Source organism: Somniosus microcephalus, chromosome 10 (genome assembly GCF_052327205.1).
Source record: "Somniosus microcephalus isolate GS21.2 chromosome 10, FLI_Smic_1.0, whole genome shotgun sequence".
NCBI lineage: Eukaryota > Metazoa > Chordata > Chondrichthyes > Squaliformes > Somniosidae > Somniosus > Somniosus microcephalus.
In genome coordinates, this window is record NC_140996.1 from 66,552,201 (window position 1) to 66,579,837 (window position 27,637).

The following is a 27,637-nucleotide window of genomic DNA, read 5'->3' on the forward strand; positions in this document are numbered from 1 at the left end:
TCATTATCCTGATCTTTTGACCCAATATCATTTCTCTGTATTACAGTGATTCCTTCCTTCATTAACATAGCCACCCCACCTCCCCTTCCTTCCTGCCTGTCCTTCCTGATCGTTAAATAACCTGGTATGTTTAATTCCCAGGCATTGTCACCTTGCAGCCATGTTTCTGTAATGGCCACAAGATCATACCCATATGTAGTTATTTGTGCCATTAACTCGTCTATTTTGTTACGAATGCTACGTGCATTCAGATAGAGAACTTTCAAATATGTTTTGTGACACTTAGTTCCTGCTTTTGCCCTTTTTATTACTTTACCTTTTACTCCATACCTTCTGCCCCTTCCTGACACACTCTGGTTTTTAATTTCCCCACTGCTACCTAAGTCTATGACCTTCTCTGTTGTTATTTTTATTATTTGCTCTCTAGGAACCTCCCCCCCACTAGTTAGTTTAAAGCCCTCTCTACAGCCCTAGTTATATGATCCGCCAGGACTCTAGTCCCAGCACTGGCCAAGTGAAGCCCGTCCCAACGGAACAGCTCCCTCCTGCCGCAGTACTGGTGCCAGTGTCCCAGGAAGCAAAACCCATTTCTCCCACACCAGTCTTTGAGCCACGCATTTAACTCTCTAATTTTATTTGTCCTAGCCAAATTTGCTCATGGCTCAGGTAATAATCCAGAGATTATTACCCTTGAGGTTCTGTTTTTTAATTTGTCCCCTAGCTGCTCATACTCCTTTAACAGAACCGGCTTCCTAGTCCTACCTACGTCGTTTGTACCAACATGGACCACGACGACTGGATCCACCCCCTCCCACTGCAAGTTTCTTTCCAGCCCAGAGGAGATGTCCTTAACCCTGGCACCGGGTAGGCAACACAGCCTACGGGACTCTCGCTCTTGGCTGCAGAGAACTCTATCTATCCCTCTAATAATACTATCCCCCACCACTACAACATTTCTATTTTCTCCCCCCTCTTGAATGGCCCACCGTTCCACGGTGCTGTGGCCAGGTTGCTCATCCTCCCCGCAGTCCCTGTTCCCATCCTCACAGGGAGTAAGAACCTCGAACCTGTTGGCCAAGAGGAAGGGCTGCGGCTCCTCCAACACTACCTCCTGGATCCCCGTACCTGCCTCGCTTGTAGTCACACCGTCCTGACCCTGGCCATGTGCTACATCTGAATTAATTAACTTCATAGGTGTGACCACCTTCTGGTACACTGAGTCCAGGTACTTCTCCCCCTTCCTGATGTGTCGCAGTGTCTGAAGCTCAGACTCCAGCTCATCAGCACGGAGCTGGAGATCCTGTAGCAGCAGACACTTGTCACAGATGTAATCACCGTGAGCCTCAATGGGGTCTACCGGCTCCCAGATCTCGCAACAGTAACACATCACCTGCTCCATTCTATGTAATTAATTAAACTTTTTATTGTTACCCGATTTTAGATGCTAATATCCCCTTTAATTAATTGGATTTAAATTAAATCAATCCCTCTAATTACACCAGTTAAATGGTTTACCAACAGTCACTCTGCACCAGAAAGGCCTTATTAAGTACAACCAGTTAAAGATATACTGTAGGGCGCTTATTTACCAGCTGTCCCCACTACACCATAGAGACCCTAGAAAAAAACTTCCGAATTTAAGCTTGTAATGAAAAGGAGAAAGATAGAAATAGTCACCAACCAATCCAATCAATCACTCACCTGCTTCCTGGTGACGTCACACTTGGATTACTTTTTACCTCTCTCCTCTGCTGCTGAATTGGCCACTGCCCCCTCACAGGTCCGATGCTCTGATCGGGCCTCACCTCGCAACTGCCGCCGCTTTTAAGCTCTGCCGCCGGTCACTGCCCCCTCACAGGTCCGATGCTCTGATCGGGCCTCACCTTGCAACTGCCGGTATTTAAGCTCTGCCGCCGGTCACTGCCCCCTCACAGGTCCGATGCTCTGATCGGGCCTCACCTCGCAACTGCCGGTATTTAAGCTCTGCCACCGGTCACTGCCCCCTCACAGGTCCGATGCTCTGATTGGGCCTCACCTCGCAACTGCCGCCGCTTTTAAGCTCTGCCGCCGGTCACTGCCCCCTCACAGGTCCGATGCTCTGATCGGGCCTCACCTCGCAACTGCCGCCGCTTTTAAGCTCTGCCGCTGGTCACTGCCCCCTCACAGGTCCGATGCTCTGATTGGGCCTCACCTCGCAACTGCCGCTGCTTTTAAGCTCTGCCGCCGGTCACTGCCCCCTCACAGGTCCGATGCTCTGATCGGGCCTCACCTCGCAACTGCCGCCGCTTTTAAGCTCTGCCGCCGGTCACTGCCCCCTCACAGGTCCGATGCTCTGATCGGGCCTCACCTCGCAACTGCCGCCGCTTTTAAGCTCTGCCGCTGGTCAATGCCCCCTCACAGGTCCGATGCTCCGAGTATAAGGGCACGAAACAGCATGGAAACGCTGATGGGCCGTCTCGCCTGCCGCTGCCTATGGTGGAGGAAGCACCTGCAGTGGACCCTGTTGAGATATTCCATTCGACCATAGTCGAATGTCTACCTGTTACAAACTCAAGTATAGAGAAGGCAACCCGAAATGACCCGACACACTCTCTGGTCTATGATTTGACGGTGAAGGGATGGCCAGCACATGGCGACTCACTGTTGCCAGCATTCTCGCCAAGGAGAGAACAGCTGTCAGTGTGCCGGGGGACCTTGATGTGTGGATCCCGAGTGGTAATTCCACCCAATTTGAGAGATAGAGTGCTCAATAAGCTTCATGAGGGTCATCTGGGAGGGGTAAAAATGAAGAGCCTAGCCAGGGCGTTTGTGTGGTGGCCGGGAATTGATAAAGAAATCGAGGAAATGACCAAGAGCTGCACAGGATGCCAGAAAGTCCAAAACGCTCCACCACAGGCCCCGCTACACCCATGGGAGTGGCCCTCATCTCCATGGCAACGGGTACACATTGATTTTGCTGGTCCATTTATGGACTCAATGTTTTTAATCGCCGTGGAAGCCCATTCAAAATGGCCAGAGGTCATCAAAATGTCCTCCACCACCACGGAGAAAACTATTGCAGTCCTACGGACCATCTTCGCCAGGAATGGGTTGCCAGAACAGATTTGCTCCGCCAATGGACCACAGTTTGTGTCCGAGGATTTCCGGAGGTTTTTGAGGAATAATGGGGTAAAGCATTACACATCCGCCCCATATCATCCAACCACAAATGGATTGGCTGAGAGGTTTGTTCAAACCTTTAAAAAAGCAATAAAGGCGATGTATAACGACAACATACCACTGCAACACAAGGTGGATAATTTCTTGTTTGCTTACCGGAATGCGACACATGCAGTCACCAACCAAGCTCCAGCCATGATGTTCTTTAACCGAAGGTTAAGATGTCGCCTGGATTTGCTCAAACCAAACATAAGACGAGATGTTGAGAATAAGCAATTCCAGCACATCAATGAGAAGCCAACCAGGAGCTTCAAGATAGGGCAACCAGTCTTGGCCCGCGACTACCGAACAGAAAAATGGCAGCCAGGAACGATATGCACACAGCAGAGACCACTAATGTACACAGTGGACGTTGGAGAGAGCATCGTGAGACGCCATGCTGACCAGATTCTAGAGTCACAGGAACAAGTCAAACCCATGCCACGATCATACGCACCTGGTGATGAACCCGAAGTACAGATTGCGTCTACCTCAGAATCAGTGGTATTGGAAGCTGACGAACCAACCAATGACAATGAGCCAGAATCGACCCCGCCGCAAGAACAGGATACTCCAGACAGGATCAGGAAGCCTCCTCAAAGACTGAATTTATAAATGATTACTTTCAGCTGATGTATATAGTACAAAGAAAATTGTAATTGTAATTAGTTATTATTTAATTGTTAAATGAATGTTATGTACTGTTTATCTAAAAGGGGAGGAATTGTAATGTATGTACCTTTAAGAGAGGAACTATCTTTTACACCCCCTGTATACTGCAGTACCAGTAGTGACCACACCTGTATATAACACCGTGTAGTAATTTGTACAGTTAGTTCCAGCATACTCTCTGTTCAGTAAACACCTGTTATTACCGTTCTCCTGCAGTCCGTGTGTTATTTATACGCGGACACTACAGAAAGGGTGGTGGAATCTGGGAGTATTAATAGACTAGCTAGGTGTGGGAGTACTGAGATTGTGGAAGTGGTGGGAGGACGATGTTGGGTATGGCAGTGGTATAGGGATCTGAAAGCATTAGGAGGAAGATCCTAGGGTCTGAGCATTAAGGTGGCTGTAGCATGATTTGGGAGCATGGATGGGGGTACTGGGGTATGCAAGTATTGGGCTGGGGTCATGGGATGTGGGAGGGAATATTAAGGGCTAGGAGCAACACAAGGGGTATGGTGGGGATTATGAGCAGGAGATAGAATGTTGGGGTCCCTGGGTGTGGAATTCTACTTCTTATACTTACCCATAATTCACTTATTCGTCCCACATGACTTACTCGAGGTCTGGTCCTCCCAGCTGCCATTGTATGTCTGAGCTCTCAATGGCACCATTCTCAATAGCCTGTAAGGATTAGACATCTCTGATCTGCTGTATTCTTGTAAAATGTAACATTTTTTTAAAAACAAGGTATGTATGAATTCTTCGAACATTGGAAAGGGGAGTTTGGGATCTGAGAATGCGGACAGGTGGTACTGGTGTGTAGAGGTACTGGCAGAGGGACATCTGAGGTGTGGGACGATTTTGGGGCTGGCTGCATGGCGGGGCAATGGTCTAGGTTTATTAAGGAGGTTTGCAATCCTTGCAGATTTGGCCTGGGGTATGGCAGTATTTTTGGTGGTAAGGGATGCAGGGAACTGGAGACTGTAAGTCTTCATCCTGCTCCCCTCCAATGTAAGTTTTAAATCATTTTGAGAGCTGGTTTTCCTGCGCTGAGCTGGAAACTGGCTCTCGATTATTTCGCAATTAGCGCGCCTATACTGTATCAAATAGTGTGAACACACTATTTGCTTTAAACAACAAAGAATTGATCATCGAGTTGGAAGAGGGCACTTGGAGTGGCAAGTATAAAGCGAAGCATAGTGGTCAGTGGAAAGAGGCAGCAGTATAAAGGTTAACGGGTAATGGTCAGTGGAAAGAGGCAGCAGAAGTTCATGTTAGGCAAGAAGCCTAATCTTTACAGGCCATTGAGAATGGTGCCAGTGACCCACAGTGGCAGTTGGGAGGACCAGACCTAGAATAAGTCAGGTAGGTTTAAATATGATGGACTTATTGGCTGCGTTTTTACTTACCTGGGCGATGTCGGTGGCGGGTCCCGACCCCACTGTTGGCTCCAACCCACTCTGTGAAACGACTTTCCCTTGATAGGACTTGGAATCGCGCTGGGCGGGCTTAACAAGGCCAATTAGAGGAAGCGGGTCTGGTGATGTCATTTCATGACGCGTCATCAGCTGGTTTTCTTAAAGGGACCATACTCAACTTTATTTTGACATTTGTGCTGTCAGTGTTCTACAGCAGTGAGGTGCTGCAAACACTGACAATGACTGCACAGAGGTGCAGGGTTGCAACAAGGTTCTCCCATGACTTCCTCTATATGCTTATGGAGGGAGTCAGAGCACGCAGGGAGGTCCTCTTCCCTTCTGAGGGGTGGAAGACACCTCCTCAGGAGACCAACACAGCCTGGTTGCACATTGCACAGGAGGGCACAAGCAGAGATGTCATCAGAAGGACCTGGGTGCAGTGGCGCAAACCTTTAAATGATCTCATTAGATCACGAAACATTAGTACAAAGCCACACTCAACCTCATCCTGTTGTGCCATTCATCACATTCCCATCACTCTGCCTTCCCTACCCTACCCCTTCACATCCTTACTCACACCAACTTACCTTGCACCTCCACCCATCCCTCTGTCTATCTACATTATCACTTCCCCATCTCACTAGCCACCCCTCACACTCACCCTCATCCAAGTGCAATCATATCAACTAACAACACACAAGGATAGCCACTTGGGTGTTTTATCCAATGTTCATGTAAAGCTTCTGTTAATGTGCTGTCAAACATTGAAACCTTTGGGGGTGAAACTGGTGGTGCGTTGGAGGCGGGACTGCTGCTTGTCGTGTCGATGTCGCACCTCCATCGATTTGTGGCCAACCCATGCTATTTTCCCTTGATTGACCTTGTTAAGCCCCCAGTGGGCTTAGCAGGCCAATTAATGGAAATCCAGTTACAGAGCACATCAACGTATGACGTTTCATCTGTCAAAAATTTTTGACAGATGAATTGTCATCGTTTGACAGCTCTGTGAAGCTGTCAAACAGTGACAATCTCTGCAGTTTGATGAGGTCTTGCATACAAGACCTCATCAACCTTCTTTCCTTTACAGAAATGAGATGTTTGTTGCATCTGAGAATGCAACGGCCATCTTTCATCTGCAACACCGAGGTGCGAGACTCTCTACATACAAGCCGACTGAAGCCTGCAGGAAGAAACAAAGGTAAGTACACTTTTAAAAATACTTTGCACTCACCTCAGATACTCACCTCTCCACTCTTGCACCCATCACTTACCTTCACAGCACATTTTTGCACCCCCGACCTCCACGGACCCAGTACTTGCCTCGCTGAGCTGGCGGGTTTTGGAGCCTTCGGGAAGCCCGCACTTGTGAGGGCAAAAAGGGGATAATCCTATTTTCTGCCTGTTAACTACCTGTTAACAGGCAGTTAATAGGCTTTAATCCCTTCCCGCCTCCAAGGAGACGGGACCCGGCGCGGGACGGCAATCCGCCTCCTGGGAAGATGGCATGGAGGCGGGTTAGGGGTGGGTTTGGTACCCTCCCCCAAATTCTGCCATTTTCATGGCAGTCCCGCTCCATACCCGCCTCCCCAGGGCTGGCAAAATCACCCCCATAATATTCAATACATTGAGACGGGAAGGGGATTACAGCCACTTAACTGCCTGTTAACAGGTAGTTAACAGGCAGTTAAGAGGCTTATCCTCATTTTACCAACACAAATGCGGGCTTCCCGACGTCGGGAAACCCCGCCAGGGTCAGCGAGACGAGCAGTGGGTCTGCGGGGGTGAGAGGGGTCGAATAGTGCGCTGTGGAGGTGAGTGATGGGTGCAAGTGTGGAGAGGTAAGTATGTGAGGTGAGTGAAAAGTTTACTTACCTTTGTTTCTTCCTGCAGGCTTCAACCCTTGGGGATCCGGAGGCTCCTCATCTCCACGGCAGAGATGACAGAATGGCTGCTGCATTCTCCAATGCAACAGCCATCTGATTTCTGCTCAGGAAAGAGGTTTGGTGAGTCTGGAGTACAAGGACTCACCAAACAACAGAGAATGTCAGTGCTTGACAGCTTCTCAAAGCTGTCAAACGATGACAACTCATCTGTCAAAAATTTTTGACGGATGAAACATCATATGCTGACGTTCTCTCTCACCGGCTTTCCCTCAATTGGCCTGCTAAGCCCGCGGGCTTAACAAGGTCAATCAAGGGAAAATAGCATGGGTTGGCCGGACATCGTTGGGGGTGGGACAGAAACCTGACAACCAGCAGTCCCGCCCCCAACATGCCACCATTGATAAAATTCCCCCCTTTGTGTTCTTGGACAGATTTGTGTGCTCCTGTGGAAGTGGCTTAGTGAGTTGCTGTGAATGGTGAGACATAACGGTACCCCCTGCAATGGTGGTGAGTGTGAAAGGAATGGCTTAGACATTGTAGGGATGCTTTATGGTGTTGGTGTGGGGTAGTGCCACACTGGCACCAGGGTGTACAACGTCAAGTGAAGTAAATCTGGCCATGGTGAGGCCATCCCTGGCCTCCTGGGCAGCAATGTGGTTGGGTGCTGATGCCCTCTGTCCTGTGCAGCATCAGGTGATTGCAGAGAAGGTTGGTGGTGTTGTTGGTGCTGCTGGTGTGCCTGGTGCTGCTAGTGTTGGGGCTCATCTTAGTCGGATTCTGAGGACCAAGGTGAGACAGTATAAAGGGTACCCATGTTGATGGAATAGATGGCAGGTGAAGCAGAGATGACAGAAGCATTCTGTCAGTGGTAAGAGAGTTGTTCCAAAGAGGTGATACTGGATGGAGAGTGATGGAAATGGACTGAGAAACAGCTTGTGACTGTGGAAAGTGATGATCTGTCAGGTGGGAGCTTTTACTGTATATTTGAAGCTGTCAAGTAATCAGCTGGAGCAATGGCCACTGAACTCCTGCCTCAGGTTGACAGCCGTGGTCCCCGAACTGCATGATCTCCGTGGCCATGAAGTTAAAGTGAAAAGCTAAGTTTAAAAAGCCTGTTAATGATCTGTCAACTAGGCAATAATGAGTTTAATTGGGTCGCCCGCTCAGCGCTGACAGGTTCGACATTGAAAAAGGCGATGACAGACCCGACATTAAAAAACGTGGCGGATTGACAGCGGGGTCCCGACCCGCTGTCAGAAAAAAACACTTTTCCACCCGATCTGCCACCGATTCCACCCACTGATCCCCTGGAAAAATCCCCCCCATGTAACAGCAAGTGTTACATTTACTCGAACTGTGCTGTGCACAAAAGATAATATATAATATAGCTAGAAAGACAGATAGATATCTGGTAGGAGTACTGATTGGCATCTGATTGCCACAGCCTTCAACATTCTCAGAGAGAAAAAAAGAGAGATGAAGACAAAGATGCTCAGCAGTCCAAAAACAGCTTGTCAGGACATCAGGTTGTCTAGTCCTTCATTATCCTTGTTGTCCTCCTTTGAAGTCTTTTCATCTAGCCTATCTCACTTATCTCTATCTCACTATCTCTCATCTATAATGAAAAACAATAGAAACTCAGTAATAGGGACAACATGTCAGAGCTCTGTTAGTTTATTGTATAGCAGCTTAATGGGAGCAGGACCTTAAAGATAAAGCTTTAGTGATGGCACTAATGGAACTGGACTAGATTTTGTAGGCATCTAAATTATATTGATTGAGTAGCAATTCTCTAACCATTATTTATAAGGACAGATGGAAGGAATGAGAAAAGGCCATTGAGGCATTTTGCTTGACCTTTTTTAGATTTTTCATTGAAATCTCATGCAGTCTATTTTAATATATGTCCTTGTTATTCCTATACAAGCTTTTGATTTCATTCATTTTCCAATTTTCTCCCTTCCTCTTCAGAAGATGTTGATTTATGTTGGGGTATGGTATGGTTCCACATGTGCAGCAGACTATTTGACTGAGTAGGGAAAGAACATCACAGCAGAACCCAGTCCGATCCTCAAAATTGGGAAGGTTGGAGCGCGGCCTATAAAGAAAACCCACAGTTTTCCTCCATTTATCTTGATGGAGGAAAAGAGGGCAGTTATTTTACCGGTGTGTGCTTTGTCCTGCCTAATTTTCTGATATTAGCTGCACCCAGGTGATCTAGTGTGCCTAGCCGTAGACCCAGGAAGATCTCCCAAAAGCATCTACCCCCTATTAAATATTAAACATGAAATTGGAATTGGTATGCTTGCTGTGCTGAGAAGCAGTTTCCTTTAACTTCATAAATTCAATTTCCCCATTTTGAAATATTGCTACCTTCATTCCAGTTGACATAAGCAACATAAAAACATCCATAATTAACACTGTCCATTCCTTTTAATACTGCCTCTAATTGTTCAATAATACTCTTTTGTCGCTGATTTCTACTGAATTCATCTGCAAGTAACTCGACATTGGTCTGTGTTCCATGATTAGTAAGGAGAATTTTTTAATTTCTATTTTGTAATTATTTTTTGCATGTATTAAAATGTATTTTTCTTCTGCAAGTTCAGGCCCCAATCTGCACCCATTTGGCCCAAACCCAGGTTCCTCTCACCCCTCTGTTTCTGCATATCAGAACTGGCCCACTCATTCTCTATGTTTGTCCTGGCCTTTCTGCATTTGCCAACCTGGCCTGGCCTGATGTCCTTTCAGCCACCTGACCTTGAATAGCATGCACTACAGTGGTTAATCTCTCAGCTATGGCGCCGCTGCTGAAAGCCTGATGTCTAACTTTTTTTGCTTCCTGTTTCTGCTCTTCCTTGCCCCCTTCCCTGCAAGTAATGAGGAGAAAAATGTTCTTGATTGATCCAAGATGCTATCCTGGTTTGGTGGTAGGGAACAAATTATCACCCTCAAAATCTACGCTTAGGTTGGTGATGATAGAATATATTGCTACCAGACAATCACCAACCCATAATACATAAGTTTAAGTGCTGAGTCAATCCATTATACTGTCAGGAAAAGCAATTATAACCCCAGTTGTCAGTTGCAGGGATACCATGGACAATGTGAGCAAACCAACATTGGGCCAGATATTCCGATCCCTACGAGTGTGTACGTGCTGTGTACTCACCCATAGGGACATCGGAAATGCCGGTTTGAGGCATGCACAGGGCATGCGCTGGAAACCGGCATTTCCGATCTGTCAACAATGAACTTGACAAATTCTCTGGCTGCCCTGGAGAAGGGCCTCTGCGGGCGGATAGTTCCGCTTTTGGAGACCCTCCACCTGCAGAAAACCCTTACAATTCGTACACCTGGTAAAAGCAGGCGTAAGGCCTGCTTTTACCAGGATAAGAGTTGAAAAAAGTTTAAAAAATGTTTTTTCACTGATTTATCATTTAAAAATACTTTTAAAAAAGGTAAGTTTATTTTTAGCCCCATAAAAAGCTTTAATTATTTTTTTCAAAAATATACATTTTTGTTTAAAATAGTTAATTTATTGTAATTTCAAGTCATTTTAAAAATGTGATTTAAAAAAAAAAATTATTTACAGTTTTACTATGTTTTGGGGGTGATCTCCATTCATATATTTGACAGGTCTTCCTGTCAAATGTATGAAGGGCGATTCCCTTCTGTGATTGGCTCTCCATGGCCCATGTGACCCCAGGGATGCTGCGAACTACCTGTGCCTCTGGGATACGTGGGCCCAGCGCGCTTGCAGTTTGAAGAGGCCCAGTACCGGAATTGTATGCGTCCCAGGAGCCCTCGGGTAAGGGCGCAGATTTTTCCAGATCGCAGTCCTCCGCCCGCTGGAGGCCTGCGATCGGAATATCTGGGCCAATATTGGGAGGTTTTGAAACGGAGGCAATAGCCTGAGAGAGAGCAGAGGCTCCACTTCTGCTTTTGACCTTCAGCAGCAGCAGGTAAAGATGGTGGGGGTTATTTTGGCCAAAGGGTGAAAACAGGCACTAAATGGGCCCTGTGTTAATAAGACATGCCTGTTTGAAAGTCTGGATTTAGCACAAAATTTTGGTCCTAATTGCTGATTCCGGTAATTAGAATTTACCTGAAGATGCTAAACCAGACACCTGCAGGTTTAGCACTCAAGTGCTGATTAGACTCAACTTTCGTGGACAGAATAAGTGGGCTCCTCGCACCCACTGCCATTGAAGGTGTAGAGTGCGCTGCCTGGCACACAGCAGCACGTTGCAGGATGGCTCGGATGGAGGGAGAGGATGCACAGGTTCTCAAACGTGGCACTGAAGGTTCTGGTGGAGGAGGTCCAGAGGAGGACTGATATCCTGCACCCGCAGGGGGGAAGGACGCCACCTCGCCCTCCTGTCCCCCTCTCCTGCAGCAGCTGGTGCTGCTCTGCCTGGCCTCATGTCCTCCTCCAATTCCTCGTCCGGACCAAGGAGGACCCCTAGCAAGATGCCCATGACCAAGCACTCCCTTTCTCCTGGTGACTCCTATAAGGTGGAGTAGCACAGCAGTTACTCTTTTTAGGTGAAGTCTTCAGAGAATTTGCCGAATAAATGTTGCTAGAGCATTGGTGAAGTGGTGACAAAATGTTGCAGAAAATCTCCCGATGTGTTTCAGAGGTCCTCCTCACAGCTCCAGCTGCAAGTGAACATGAAATCGTGAGTATCCCTTTAAGTAGCACGTGAAATCCACATCAATGCCTTGGTTACTCTCAAACAGCTGGTCACTGTTAGGAGAGGTTATTAGGACGAGCAGTAGCCACCAAAATGCAGTGCAGCCTCCTTAATCAGTGCTGGCAGGCATTTTAAGTGGCAAGCAGCCCCTTAATGCGCCTCCAAGCGGCCGTTCCTAGCGCACGCATCAACTCCTTTACTAAGATGGCGTCTTGCGATAAACGCAGCCTAAACTGGTGTTTCAGCTCAAGGCTCTATCTTGGCCACCTTGGAGGATCTTTAGCACCTGATCGCCCTGCTGAAAATTGTCCCCAGTGACTCCAGTAGCTAGTTTCTTTGTGATGAATTTTAATGTTTCTAATTCTATGTATTCTAAATACAAACAGAATTATACATTTCACACAAATGTATTCAAGAATAAGACTATCAGAGGGGCTTAATCTACAGAATTTCTTTTTGATAGGTGAAAACTGTATAGGATGTAAACAACATTTTACCGTCTTTTTACCCAGTATTTTTTCTTTTACAGATCTAAGTTTCCAGGCAGCTGCTCGCATTGTCTCTGCTCCTGTTTATGATGCTTTGAAGTTAATGCGAGACCTTAGTCAGAATTTCCCAATAAAAGCCAGGTACTGAGATAAGTGATATTTACACATTTCATCCGAAAAGTATTTTCTCTTTACATTATGATGTGCTAATGCTTTAAAAAAAGGAGCCTTCTGTAGTATATATTCATCCACAATTCTGCATAACCAGTCAGAATAGCGGATGGAATTCGTGTTGATAGAAAATTTCCATGATGTGGAGATGCCGGTGTTGGACTGGGGTGGACAAATGTGAGAAGTCACACAACACCAGGTTATAGTCCAACAGCTTTATTTGAAATCAAAAGCTTTCGGAGTGCTGCTCCTTCATCACACTTCACCTGACGAAGGAGCAGCGCTCCGAAAGCTTGTGATTTCAAATAAAGCTGTTGGACTATAACCTGGTGTTGTGTGACTTCTCACATAGAAAATTTCAGTATTAGTGTGCTGTTTCTGGCACTAATAACAGCACACAGCATGAAACAAATAGTAGCTAAACATGGCCAATAGTTGCATTTCAGCGATCAAGGAAAATAATTAACAATTTGAAGGATCATAGCAGAATTCTTGTGGCAAGATAAACACATAGTTGCAATGTTTCTTCTTATTTAGAGAATGTTGTAAGTATTCTGTAGTCACTGAGCATTGATGCTGTAGATGAGCTATGACAGATTGTGCAGTTTTGTACACAACTTAAGGGCCAGAGAGTTTCGTTTTCAAGGATTTATGCTGCTATTCCTATTTGAATGCAATTATATTAATGGACTGTTGTCTATTAACAGAAACCAAGGGCAGTGAGTCAAGTTTGTGATTTTTAGATCGTGGTTGTGTTGTATTATGCATTATAACAGGCAGAGTGAATGTGTTGCCCATTTCTTCCTGCATTGCTCCTGAGAAGGCTGGGTTAATGGAGTAGGGTTTCAGCAATTAGGAAGTAATAACACTCCTTGCAAGTACATGTCAGAGTAATATGCGTTTTTTTTAAATTGTCGTTATTTTCAAATATTTCAGCAACTTTTGTTGTGATTTTCTAGAATTCTCTTGTTATTTTCTTTCTAATTTGTGTAAGTTGCAGGGTTCTCAAAATTCCCGCACTCCCTGAGTTATGGATCAAGGGACCCTGTTTTGGACAAGTTATTTAAAAGCAGGGTACCCAAAATGGCTTCTGTAAACCTCATGACCAAAATTGACAGTATTTTTAAAAGCAAGACTCTGCAGACAAGCAGGCTCAGGGACGATATTTAAAATGCAGGAATCTGTGAACAGGGACTCTTTGGAGCCTGCCAGACAGAGTAAACACAGAATTCGCATTTATTCGACTTGAGTCCAATCAAAGTAGAATGGGCCCATAACAGTGGCCATTAGCTTTCTGCATGTTTAATCGATAACAGCTCACAGTAGCCATCAAGGTAGGATGTGGACAATTAAGCCTTATCCATGACAAAGCAACCAGGACATCGGGGCCATTAGACCCGGAGACAACCACTCCTAAAGTCGTTGAAACAAATGGTTGTAATCATTTAAACCAAGCCCGCCAAAAGTTAAACAATGGACTGAGCTGATTTGGCGCGCAGATAAGGAGTGGAAGAACGGGTATAACTGTAGGCCCATCAGTAGCTCTTGGCTCTCTTCCATTGACTCTTGTCTGTGGCCTTGGCCTGCTGCCGCTCGTACTCGCGCCCTGGCCTCGTGGCGGGTTCTCTTCTCGCTCCCTGCACCGCTCAACAACCAAGGACGCCCATTACACTGGGACCAAACAGGGGAGGAGAACGAGACCCGAGTTCAAAGTCACACCGGACCCACAGGCCGCAAAAGGGGCAGATGAGACGAGACGATACGAGACGAAGAAGAAGGTAACACCGACAAGAGCAGAGAAGGGCAGCAAAAGACGCATCGGTAAAAACCAAACGCCTAGTTATAAGCTGGCGTTTGGGGAAGAAATTAGCAGTGTATGCTTGGACAGTGGGGATAAGTTGACATTTGAACGCTGCGAATAAGCAGGAATTAGACGCGAGTGTCCACGCCCGCGACGAATATGTTAGCGTTCAAAGGATGGGTAGTGAAAACCGCCAACCGATCCACAACCGCAACGTTACTGCCGACGACCGCCCGAGGGAGAAGAAGAAGAAAACCCATCGCGACGAGACGACGACGGTAGCTGAGGAGAGGGAAGGTGTGTCGCATCAACAACTCCAGCGCCCTGAGACCACGTGGCGACGGGGTACCCCAAAGGACAGAAGACCAAACCTCAAAACTCACAACGCTAAAGCAACAGGTTTTGGATTGGTGAGCATGAATTCCCGGCCCCTCAATGCTTAATCTAGTTAGGTATAGGGGGTGGGATAAGGATAAGGGGGATTGTTAATGTAGTTGTTTTTCCCTCAATGTGCCATGTGTTCCCCATTCCCTGAATAATTGTTTATGCCTGTATTTTATACCAGTAATTCTCTTAAGACTGTGTTCTTATTTCTGTTTTAATAAAATCTTGGTTTTCTTACACCAAGCCACTTGTCTACTCGATTTTCTGTATCGCCACCTGTACCTAAGTCCGGTGTCTAGAACCCAGGGGTGTGGGAGCGATTCGAACCGCTCAAGGGACAGTCAGAGGCGAAGCTGACTGAGCACCACGATGACGACACCACCCCCTGCAGAAAATGGCGACCGCGGCAGGACACCGGCAACAGAGTTGCGATGCAGTAGACAATGGTTCAGATGAGCAAACCATGATGGAGGAAAGGATTTATGATTATGTGTTTAGCAAGGTGAATATCACTAAGAAGTGGATCACCACTCTGTTAAAGGCTGGGCGTCTGGTAGATGCAGCAGCTAAGTGGACAGAGGGAAAGGAACACAAGAAGTCCTCAGAGAAGGCAGTCTGGCTGATGTGTTTCAAAAAGCAGGCCCAGCTTTTGGACAGGCTTGTTGCAGCACAGGCAGCCGTGCTAAAGGTGTCAGCCCTGGCGATCCAGGATAAGGCTCTAGCAGGGGAGAAGTTAATGGTAGCATTGCAGGCCCTGAATCAGGAGAGTTTGTATTTAATGGGAGAACACAAGGCCCAGTTGGAATACCTACAGTGCCAAGTCACCGAAGCCAAGGGTAATGAGTTAAGGTTGCGGGAAAAGAATGCCCGCCTAGCAACGCAAGTTAGGGAGCAGGAGGAGAAAGTACAGGAGGTAAAGGCAGCCTATAAGTTAGCGAGCGAACAGGGGTTTGAAGATGCAGATCATGGCCCCTGCAAGGAACGGATAGAAAGCCTGAGCCTGGCCCTGAGGAAGGCAAAAGGCATGGTGTGCCTCATAAGCCCAAAGGCAGGTCAGGCGGATTTTATGGGGAACGCGGGGAGGACAGTTAAAACATCACTGATAGTGCCCAGGGCCGACCCGGTTGAGGAAAAGGAGGTCTCACAACCGCCACCCGTAGCGCCAGGTTTTAGCGAGGTCTGGCAGCAAGGGGGGGTGGAGCCGGAGGTGGAGCAACCCCCACCAGAGAGGTCGGAGCCGGGACCGATGTGCCCAGCCCGGCATCGGAGGTTCGGCCCACCCGTCAATGGCGACGATGAGGGACCCCTCCAAAACCAGTTCGTGTTACCCTATAGCTATGGTGAGCCATATCCCGAAGCTCTCCGAAAAGGGAGACTCCTCGATCCACTTCAGGGAAGCAGAGCAGGCAGCCAGCGTCAACGACTGCGATGGCGCTGAGCAGGCCAAAATGCTGCTATTCTCCCTGGAGAGTAGGCTCCTCCAATCCCTCTCTGACGAGTGGAAAAAGGGGCAGAGCGGGTATGAGGCGCTCAGGGATGAAGTTCTGGAGGCCATGGGGATGAATGAGGGAAGCCCTTTCTCCCGTGTGGAGAAGACGGTCCAGCTCACAGGGGAAACCCCGCAGGCTTTCGCGGACCGGTTGTGGCCGGTGTACCGGAGTGCCTGTCCAGCATGCCAAACTGGGCGTTCCTGAACGGGGACCTCCTGGCCCATTGGCTCTGTTGCCTGGTGGCAAACAGCTTGCCACAGGTCCGGGCCAAGGCAGAAGTCTGGTTCGACCCCAAGAACCCCCAGACCACCGAACTTACGGTGATCAGGCAGTTGACTCTAGCCTATAAAAACAGTTGGGGAACCGATGCACACCCACCCAAGGGGAAGGTGCATGACGTAAAACCCAGACCGGGTAGGAAAGAGTGGCATCAGGAAGGGAATAACCCCCCTAACACAAAGACGAATTGTTACGGGTGTGGGAAGGATGGTCATTGGCGGAAGGAGTGCAAAAACCCTTGGAAAGACAACAAGGGAAAGAATTCCACGGCCCCAGCCCAAAAGGCGGAGGCAGGAATCCCTCCCGCCGTGGTCGAGTCATTCTTGGACACCATGAGGTCCTTATTGACTGGCCACGGGAGAGTAGCAGCCGCTCTCGGTGCTCTGACCCCATCAGCCCCATCCAACCCACAGCCCTGACTAGAGCCAGCGCAGCCTGTTTACCTGTGTTCTCTCCGGTACGATGAATGGAAAAGACCCCTCGTGGAGATGGAGGTGGAAAGGGTGAAGGGGACCTATCTGTTGGACACGGGGGCATCATGCACCATGATCCATTCAGGTAACCCCACCACCTCGCCTCTATCTAACGGGGTCCCATACAGTCTGTCGGGGTTCACAGGCAAAGAGCAGGCTGGCTCGTTTTCCATCCTGCTCGCCATTCGGTTAGGACCGCTCTGCTCCAAGTGGACCTGTGTCCTGATGAAATGGGAAGTGGAGAGTGGAAGAGGGGTCCTGGGAGCCGACTTTATTGTAGGCCACGGGATCCTAGTAGATTTGAGAAATCAAAGTAAAGGAAAGGACGGCGAGATAGTAATCCCGGGAAAGGAAGGGGAACCTATGCACCATGAAGCCCAAAGAGGGTTATAACCTCGAGCTCATGGTTAGTAACACCCCACAGGAGTTCCAGGCATTTGTGCAGGCCCACCTAGCCACATTTGCCACACACAAACACGACTGCGGGAGGGTCAACGGGTTTGAGGTCAGTGTAGATGGGGACCCCATGGCCCGACCACAGAAACAGTATAACTTCCCAAGGGAAGCGGAGCCAGACATGGAAGCAGCCATGTCCTCGTTAGTACAGCAGGGGGTTCTGAGACTGATAGCCACCCACGTAAACTCTCCATTGTAGCCAGTTAGAAAGCCGGACAATTCCTGGAGGGCCACAGTGGACTATCGGGTGCTGAATAGTAACATCCCAGCCTGTGCACCCACGGTAGCAGCAGTTGCTGAACTGATAGGAAGTATCCCAGCGTTCGTGACCACGTTCACGGTGCTGGATATTTCCAATGGGTTTTGGTCCATCCCTTTAAGGAGGGAGGATCAGTACAAGTTTGCCTTTACGTTTAAAGGGCAACAGTACACATGGAACTGCTTGCCTCAGGGCTTCCACAACAGCCCCAGCATTTTTCATCAGTGCATGGCAAACAGTTTAAAGGATTTCAGTCAGCCCAGACAGTTGGTACAATATGTGGATGACCTGCTCCTGTTCACTGATTCGAAAGAGGAGCATGGCCCACTATTGGCCGAACTGCTGGAGCTGCTCGGGCAGAAGGGTTTCAAAGTAAACCCCAAGAAAGCACAGATCAGCCAGCAGGAGGTGAAATTCCTAGGCCTGACCGTGTGCACTGGAGAAAGGGCCATAGATAAGGCTAGGAGGGAGGCAGTACAAGAGTCACCCGTTCCCAACACAGTAACGGGTGTGAGGTCGTTTCTAGGGCTAACCGGGTACTGCAGAGACTTTATTGAGAACTATGCAGCCACCGCAGCCCCTCTGCTCCGACTCCTACATAAGGGAGTGGAGTGGCTTTGGGATGAGGGTTGCCAGGCAGCATTTGTCAGGCTCAAGAAAGACTTGCAGACCACACCAGCTCTAGGGGCCATAGATGGGGGGAAAGAGTTTTTCCTGGAGGTAGCATCCAGCGGGGATAGCCTGAGTGCTGTGCTGCTCCAGGAGCAGCACGGCCGGCTGAGGCCGGTGGTCTACTCCTCCAGGATACTCACGGATGTGGAGAGGAGCTACTCCAATTGTGAGCGGCACCTCTTGGCCACACATTGGGCTGTGAAGAGATCACTGATCTTCACAGGCGCCTCTCCCATCACCCTCCTCACCCATCAGACATCCACCCAGATGCTTCTGGATGGGAGGATCAAGGATGGAACAGTGAGCAGTGTCCGCATTACCCGCTGGACCCTGCTCCTCTCACAGATGGATCTTAAGGTGAAGGGTCTCTGCGAGCCAAAGCTTGCAGCCAACCTGGTATATCCTGGAACAGCCCATTGAAGGGGTTTGGGAAGTGAACATAGGTTTACGGGCCGGGATACATCCCACGGGCCGCGAGATATATGTAGACGTTTCCAGCATGGTATCTGCTGGCGAGCGTCTCGGGATGTGGAGTTTATGACCCAGCGGCAAACATTGCCCTAGCGATTAAGCTCCCCAGCACCATGAGCGCCCAGCAGGCTGAACTGTCCGCGGTAGTGTACATCGTTACACACCCCGAAATCTTCTCTACCCCATACACGATTTGCTCAGACAGCATGTGTGGTAAACAACTAATCTGCCTGTACAGAACATGTCTGGGCATGCCTCAGCTGGCTCCGCCCCTAAGCCCAGGTATAAAGGTGATTGACCTCCAGTCCCCCTGGCTTTAAGGATCGGTCTACCAGCAGAGGCATGCTCGTATTCTTTTGATAATAAAAACCTACTTGTTATAAGTTTAACTCTTAGTCTTCTGGAGTTATTGATGGCGCATCAGCATGTTTACGTGCAATTCGTGTACGGAGTACCTGGCCATCTGGTCCCACCGCGGATACACCTCCGCCGACGGGAGACCCCTCACAGTAAAACCCCTGCTGGAAAAGACCCTAGCAGCAGTGGGGGAGGAAGGGGAGATTTTCATCCACAAGGTGAAGGCCCATTCCTCCACAGAACCCCGCAGCCGGGGCAACCAGCAGGCTGACATGCTCACCAAGGAGGGTGCCCGCACAGGCACTTTCTGGGACCCCTACGGGTCCAGACCCATGGCGGCGGTCAGAGGTAGGGACGGGACCCAAGGGTGTGCAGGGGTAGCTTTAGCCCGGACCTTAAGACGGTCCAAGCCCAAGACCCCATCCTCAAGGCTGTCCTCAGTGCAGTGACTGAGGGAAAAAGGGTAGAGGGTCCTTACGGCACAGGAACCCTCTCCGTCAAAGAGGGCATGCTGTTCCGGGGGGAACAGTGGGTTGTGCCGCAGCAGCACCGGCGGGAGTTCCTTCAACTGGCCCACGAGGGTCCAAGAGCGGGACACCCCGGGCCTGAGACCACCTGACAGCGGGCGGAACAGGCGGGATGGTGGCCGGGACTCAGGGAAGATGTCCGCGAGTTCTGTGCCGGCTGTCTTGTGTGCGCTGCTAACCCTGACCCCCACAAAAGGAAGGTACCTATGGGACTCATCAGGAGGGTAGAGGGACCATGGCAGTCGATACAGGTTGACTACATTGGGCCCCTGCCCACCGCCCAGGGAGGCTACAAGTACTGCCTAGTCCTGGTGGATGTGTTCATGAAATGGGTAGAGACCTTCCCCTGTAGAACAGCCACAGCTTTGGGTACTGCCAGGATCCTGGTCCGGGAGGTGTTCTCGCGGTGGGGGCTACCACAGTGTGTGGAGTCCGACCAAGGGAGTCACTTCACCGGACAGGTGATGCAGAATACCCTTATGCTGTCAGGCATCGAGGGGAAGTAGCACGTGGCCCAAAACCCCCAGTCATCAGGGATTGTGGAAAGAATGAATAGGACCTTAAAAGAAAGGTTGAGGAAGGAGACGGTGGACTTGCCCCGTAAATGGGCCGAGGTCCTACCGCTGGTTCTGATGGGTATCCAGGCCAGCCAGTCAAAAAGCACGGGGTACTCCCTGTACGAGCTGATGACTGGCAGGTTTATGCGGACCCCCACCCAGGTACAAGCCCCAATGCTCACAGAAGATCAGCTCAGAGAGGTAAACTGGGACAGATTCACCCGAAACCTCTTCGAGCACCTTAAGCAGGTCCACGAGCAGGCAGCTGGGAACATGGGAAGGCAGCATCGGAGTAACCGATTGCTGTTGGAACCCCGAAAGCACCACGAGTGGGAGGTAGGAGATCAGGTCATGGTGAGGAACTATGCCCAAGTAGGGAGTCTGGAACCATTATGCATAGGACCCTACAGCATTGTAGACAAGGCCAGCCCCATGGCATACGCCGTTAAGATGCCTCGGCGCACAAAATGGTTTCACATTAATCAGTGCAAACTGTTTAAACCCGAAAGGAGAAAACAGCCAGTTGGGGTAGGGCCTGAGGATAGAGATCCTCAGCCTGCAGCAGGAGCGAGTCCACAGACTGCACAGGCAGGCGCTGTGGCTTGTTTAAGGGGAGGGGCCATCCCGCCCACCGATTGGGACAGCCCCCCACTCTTCTGGGATCCAGATGGGGAGGGACCCGAGGGTGAAGACCCCGCCCTTGACCCAGGTTTAGAGGAGGAGGGGCCTGAGGGCGAAGACCCCGCCCCGGAACCAGGTTTGGGACCTGGGGGCGGAGACTCTCAGCCTGCAGCTACAGGCTGCGAAGAGTTACCTGCCTGATGCGCCATCAATTACTCAAAAGATTGAGGTTAAGCGAGTAACAACCAGGCTTTTATTAACTAAAGAATGAAGGTCTTGTCTCGAGTGGTTGACCCGTCCAGAATACTAAGGGACTGGGAGGTAGTCACTTATATACCTGGAATAGTGGGAGGAGTCAGCCGAGGCATGTCCAGACCTGTACCTAGTGGAATACACATTACACATACAGACAGGTATACAGTGGTTTACCACACTGCCCCAGCCCAGGTTCGGGAGAGGTAAAGCCTGAGGGTGAAGATCCCCGGCCAGCGGCAGTGGTAAGCCCACAGGCCGCACCGGAGGGGACAGCGGTTCGGGTTAAAGGCCCACCAGCCAAGAAAACCCCACTCGCCAAGGTGCCTAGAAGGTCCCCACTGACGTCCCAGCCAAGGAAACCATGGTCACCGGCTCCCCAGTTTAAAGGGACAGCCTCCCGAGTTAGGGTAAGTCCAAGGACAGAGGTCCCCAGCCGGCAGCCACGGGCAGCGAGGGACCAACAGTGCAGGACAGTGCGGTCACACCGGAGGGAGCGGTGGGCCGCAGTTCTAACAGGGATTAACCTGGCCGCCCGGAGACGGGCGGTGGATGTACATATTTAGGTCATTGTTAAGTTTAGGTATTTAGCTTAACTTTGGGTGTTTTAGCTTAAGTTAAGTAAGGTGATAGGTAGTTTTAATTAAGTAGTGGTCTGCTAAGAGTGTGTGTATTTGAGTCGAGTTGAAGCCAGAGAATCTCTTGGGGACCTGGCTGTATGTTTTTGTATCTGTTGCAGAAAGACTTTCAGGATGAAGGGGAGCGTAATCCTACTCGCCCTGATGGGACTGAGCCTTGGAAAAAGAGGCGACGTGGAGGACTCTCACATCTATGGGTGCTCGGGGGAGAGAGCACCTATAGCAACCGACGGAAGCGGCGAACGGGATGTGGAGGAGACCGCCGTCTACGTCCACGAGGGAAGGTGGCCAGGGTCCAATTCGTCTCAGTACTCCAGCCAGACCGGGTTCACATACGGGGAGGCCTCCCTCCTGTGCCCCATGGTACAGGTCGTTACCACACGGGTCAGCGTCACCGTAGGGTAACGTGTATGTTTAATGTGCAAGGGACACATTCCTCTGGATAGGTGGTGGTGGCTCAGGAAGCTGAGCAAAGATATGAGAAACCCCGCAGTCGAGTGGGAACGGTTGGGGAACAATACCCACCGGACGATTACAGGGACTCACGGAGGATTAAGTGTGTGTTGGGACAAGTGGTGGGAACCAGACCAGGGGATTTATATCTGTATGTGGGGGTCAGAGAGGGTCTGCCCCACAGGCATATCTATCATTTTCCATCGGCAGTGGCAAGACGCCGGGGAGGGGATGAAGTGGGATACCAGCCTGAAGGTGTGTGCGGTCCCATACTCCCCGATCCCAGTCAATGCCACTGAGCTTGTGCCCCGCCCACGACGCAGGCGGCGAGGTTACCCAGGGAAGAGTGCCCCACCACCACCAAGGGACCAGGGAATGGGCTGGTACTAGTGCCTACCGATCAGGTGCTGTACCAGGGGGTACACTACGCGGTAGCCTCCGTGATTTTAAATCTCACTGAGGTACATTTACCGGAGTGGTGACCCAAAGAAACAGAGCAGCTATACCAGGCCCTATTAAAGGACATGTTCAAGAAGTTTTATGAGTTTGATTTCGCCAATGTCGACAAAACTGAACTGTACACCACACCCCATGAGTTTTTGGGTAATGCAGGGAGACAAAGAAGGGGAGTATGGAATGATGTTTTTACTGCGTTTAACACTGGGTCCTGTGTCATCAACCATCTGGATGACATAGAGCTGCAGACCCAGATAAACTGTTTAAAAACACAGTTAAGGAAGATATTAATGGATGAGAACAAAGTAGTGAGCTCGGAGTTGCATGAGGACCAGGCCATGACGGTCCATTTAAAGGAAATTATAGCGGAGTTGGAAAAACATGCAAAGACGGTAAATGCCTTCATAAGGGAGGACAGAAATGCTTCTGACCAGGCTGTGCAGAACGAGGTCTGTGTGCTATGTGGAGCATGGTTGCTGGGCGAGGGCCGCAGTAATCTGGAGGATTTAAAACAGGGTTTAGTCCCCTCCTGGATCAGCAACAAGCACCTCGCAGCCCTCCATCCGTTTGAGAATGCATTAAGCCCGTGCCAACTCTGGCTAGCTTCCGAAGCCTACCCAGTCCCAGTGGATTGTGGACGGTCTAACCACACGATCATGGGAATAGTAGTTAGGATGCTGGTCATGGGTAGGACAGCCCGACCCGCACCGGTATACAGGGTAGAGAACATTGGAGTCATTCAAGGGGGTGCACACATTCGTTTCACAGCGGTCCCACCTTACGTCATAAAGTGGGAGCACGCTATGACAGGTACTGACCTCTCAGGGTGCCGGAGCCGGGGAGCACACATAATCCTGTGTCCCCAGCACTTGAATGCCTATTCAAAACCACAGTGCGGGTTCAGAGCTGCCGGCGCGAAACCTATAAATTGTACCATGGAGGCAATGGCACAAGGCCATGTTCCCCCACAGGTAGCATATATAGGAGGTGGGACATATTGTGTCACCACAGGTGCGCCCCACTACCAGCATGGACAGCATAGCTGGTGTCCAGTAAGTGACAGCAGTTTCTGCTTTAAACCTGAGGCAGAAGTTCAAGTGGCCCAGGAGCAAATTGTCCCCATTCCGGAACCTTCCACTGTTCACCTCACTGTAAAGGAGAATTTTACCAACCTGCAGAAGTATGTAGCGCATTTTGGCTATGAAATTCCCCCTCTCCCAGAACACCTTCCCAAAATACTCAAAGCCGTTATAGTTTCACAGAAACATTTTTACACTCTAGAGCAGAAAACAGTAGAGATAGGGGCTAAGATATTGGATATTGTGATTCCACCCTGGTGGGACATTTTCAATAACATAGAGGTCCCTTCGTGGATCAGACTGGCTTCCCACATTCTCGTGGTTTGCCAGTTAGGGATAGTGTTGTATCTAGTCTGCACTCAGTGCAAGGGAAAAGGTCAGTTGCTAGAATTCCGAAACCAGAGGATCTGGAAGGAACATTATGTGAGGGTGGAGGGAGATCCACCTGTTTGAGATTTTGTATTTTTGATCAAAGATTGTTGTTTTTTTGTGTTGTTTTAAATAAAGTTTTTCGACGTTTTTTTAATTAAAGATGTATATGTACCAAGTGGTGCAGGGGTGTTGGACCACCTCTATACTTGGATGTGTGTAAACGACTGTAATTATTCTATGTATGCTTATGTACACTACATTTTCGCGGAATGGGAAGTGCATGTGTTGTGCGTATATTAGATAGGTAATTACAGGGGAAGGTTGACTATGGAGGGTCGGAAATTTTGCTCACCTCATCAGGATGATACTTAAAGCAAGTTTAGTATCAACAGGAAGGAGTGTAAGTTGCAGGGTTCTCAAAATTCCCGCACTCCCTGAGTTATGGATCAAGGGACCCTGTTTTGGACAAGTTATTTAAAAACAGGGTACCCAAAATGGCTTCTGTAAACCTCATTACCAAAATTGACAGTATTTTTAAAAGCAAGACTCTGCAGACAAGCAGGCTCAGGGACGATATTTAAAATGCAGGAATCTGTGAACAGGGACTCTTTGGAGCCTGCCAGACAGAGTAGACACTGAATACGCATTTATTCGACTTGACTCCAATCAAAGTGGAATGGGCCCATAACCGTGGCCATTAGCTTTCTGCATGTTTAATCGATAACAGCTCACAGCAGCCATCAAGGTAGGATGGGGACAATTAAGCCTTATCCATGACAAAGCAACCAGGACATCGGGGCTATTAGTCCTGGAGACAACCACTCCTAAAGTCGTTAAAACAAATGGTTGTAATCATTTAAACCAAGCCCGCCAAAAGTTAATGGACTGAGCTGATTTGGCACGCAGATAAGGAGTGGAAGAACGGGTATAACTGTAGGCCCATCAGTAGCTCTTGGCTCTCTTCCATTGACTCTTGTAAGTGGCCTTGGCTTGCTGCCGCTCGTACTCGCGCCCTGGCCTCGTGGCGGGTTCTCTTCTCGCTCCCTGCACCGCTCAACAACCAAGGACGCCCATTACACCGGGACCAAACGCGGGAGGAGAACGAGACCCGAGTTCAAAGTCACACAGGCCGCAAAAGGGGCAGACGAGACGATACATAGAGTCATAGAGTTATACAGCACAGAAAGAGGCCCTTCGGCCCATTGCGTCCACGCCAGCCATCAAGTCCTATCTAATCTAATCCCATTTTCCAGCATTTGGTCCGTAGCCTTGCATGCTATGGCATTTCAAGTGCTCATCCAAATGCTTCTTGAATGTTGTGAGGGTTCCTGCCTCTACTACCCTTTCAGGCAGTGAGTTCCAGATTCCAACCACCCTCTGGGTGAAAAAGTTTTTCCTCAAATCCCCTCTAAACCTCCTGCCCCTTACCTTGAATCTATGCCCCCTTGTTATTGACCCCTCTACTAAGGGGAAAAGTTCCTTTCTATCCACCCTATCTATGCCCCTCATAATTTTGTTTACCTCAATCAGGTCCCCCCTCAGCCTTCTCTGCTCCAAGGAAAACAACCCTAGCTTGTCCAGTCTTCATAGCTGAAGCGCTCCAGCCCAGGTAACATCCTGGTGAATCTCCTCTGCACCCTCTCCAAAGCAATCGCATCCTTCCTATAGTGTGGCGACCAGAACTGCACACAGTACTCCAGCTGTGGCCTTACCAGCGTTTTGTACAGCTCCATCATAACCTCCCTGCTCTTATATTCTATGCCTCGGCTAATGAAGGCAAGTATCCCATATGCCTTTTTAACCACCTTATCCACCTGTTCTGCCTTCAGGGATCTATGTACATGCACACCAAGGTCCCTCTGATCCTCTGTCTTTCCTAGGGTCTTACCATTCATTGTGTATTCCCTTGCCTTGTTAGTCCGTCCAAAATGCATCACCTCACACTTTTCAGCGTTAAATTCCATTTGCCACTGTTCCGCCCATCTGACCAACCCATCTATATCGTCCTGTAGCCTGAGGCTTCCCGCCTCGCTATTTACCACCCCACCAATTTTCGTGTCATCTGCGAACTTACTGATCATACCTTTTACATTCATATCCAAATCATTAATGTAGACCACAAACAGCAAGGGACCCAGCACCGATCCCTGCGGTACCCCACTGGACACAGGCTTCCAGTCACAAAAACAACCTTCCACCATCACCCTCTGCCTTCTGCCACTAAGCCAGTTTTGGATCCAATGTGCCAAGGCACCCTGGATCCCATGGGCTCTTACCTTCCTGACCAGTCTCCTATGCGGGACTTTATCAAAAGCCTTACTGAAATCCATGTAAACCACATCCACTGCACTACCCTCATCCACACACCTAGCCACCCCCTCGAAAAATTCAATCAAATTGGTCAGATATGATCTTCCCCTGACAAAGCCATGCTGGCTATCCCTAATTAATCCCTGCCTCTCCAAGTGGAGACGAAGAAGAAGGTAACACCGACGAGCAGAGAAGGGCAGCAAAAGACGCATCGGTAAAAACCAAACGCCTAGTTATAAGCTGACGTTTGGGAAAGAAATTAGCAGTGTATGCTTGGACAGTGGGGATAAGTTGGCATTTGAACACTGCGAATAAGCAGGTGTTAGACGCGAGTGTCCACGCTCGCGATGAATATGCTAGCGTTCAAAGGATGGGTAGTAAAATCTTGTAAGCAGTGAAAACCGCCAACCGATCCACAACCGCAACGTTACCGCTGACGACCGCCCGAGGGAGAAGAAGAAGAAAACCCATCACGACGAGACGACGACGGTAGCTGAGAAGAGGGAAGGTGTGTCGCATCAACAACTCCAGCGCCACGCCCTGAGACCACGTGTTGATGGGGTACCCCAAAGGACAGAAGACCAAACCTCAAAACTCACAACGTTAAAGCAACAGGTTTTGGATTGGTGAACATGAATTCCCGGCCTCTCATAGCTTAATCTAGTTAGGTATAAGGGGTGGGATAAGGATAAGGGGGATTGTTAATGTAGTTGTTTTCCTCTCGATGTGCTGTGTGTTCCCCATTCCCTGAATAAGTGTAATTGTTTATGTCTGTATTTTATACCAGTAATTCTCTTAAGACTGTGTTTTCATTTCTGTTTTAATAAAATCTTGGTTTTCTTACATCAAGCCACTTGTCTACTCGATTTTCTGTATCGCCGCCTGTACTTAAGTCCGGTGTCTAGAACCCAGGGGTGTGGGAGCGATTCGAACCGCTCAAGGGACAGTCAGAGGCGAAGCTGACTGAGCACCACGACGACACACCACCCCCTATATTTGTGCTTTTGTATATATCATAGCTACTGGACCCTGAAGTTGAATCATGATTGAAGACTGCACTAAGCATCAGTTGTGCTTATGCAGTAATTCTAAGTGATGGTGGTTGAGTTTCTGTACTGTGATTAATGATAGCGGCAGAGGAGATAATAGTGAATGGAATCTTCAGACATTGACAGGATAAAACTGTTGAAGGATAACATTACTGCA

At 49.1% G+C, this 27,637-nt stretch overlaps 2 protein-coding genes across 2 annotated transcripts in view; both read left to right on the top strand.

The window, feature by feature from the left end:
- The window catches only part of LOC147111533 (UDP-glucose:glycoprotein glucosyltransferase 1-like), a 680,288-nt gene that overhangs the window by 199,238 nt on the left and 453,413 nt on the right, over positions 1-27,637 (top strand). Inside the window, exon 10 of the mRNA XM_085999896.1 lies at positions 12,395-12,494. Coding sequence (XP_085856022.1) covers positions 12,395-12,494 — 100 coding nt within the window. The remainder of the gene's footprint in view (positions 1-12,394; positions 12,495-27,637) is intronic.
- Positions 12,840-27,280, top strand: LOC147111534 (uncharacterized). The gene is made up of 2 exons (XM_085998578.1): positions 12,840-14,735; positions 21,863-27,280. The coding sequence occupies exon 2, from the start codon at positions 22,739-22,741 to the stop codon at positions 24,200-24,202; it is 1,464 nt and encodes a 487-aa protein (XP_085854704.1). The 5' UTR covers positions 12,840-14,735; positions 21,863-22,738; the 3' UTR covers positions 24,203-27,280.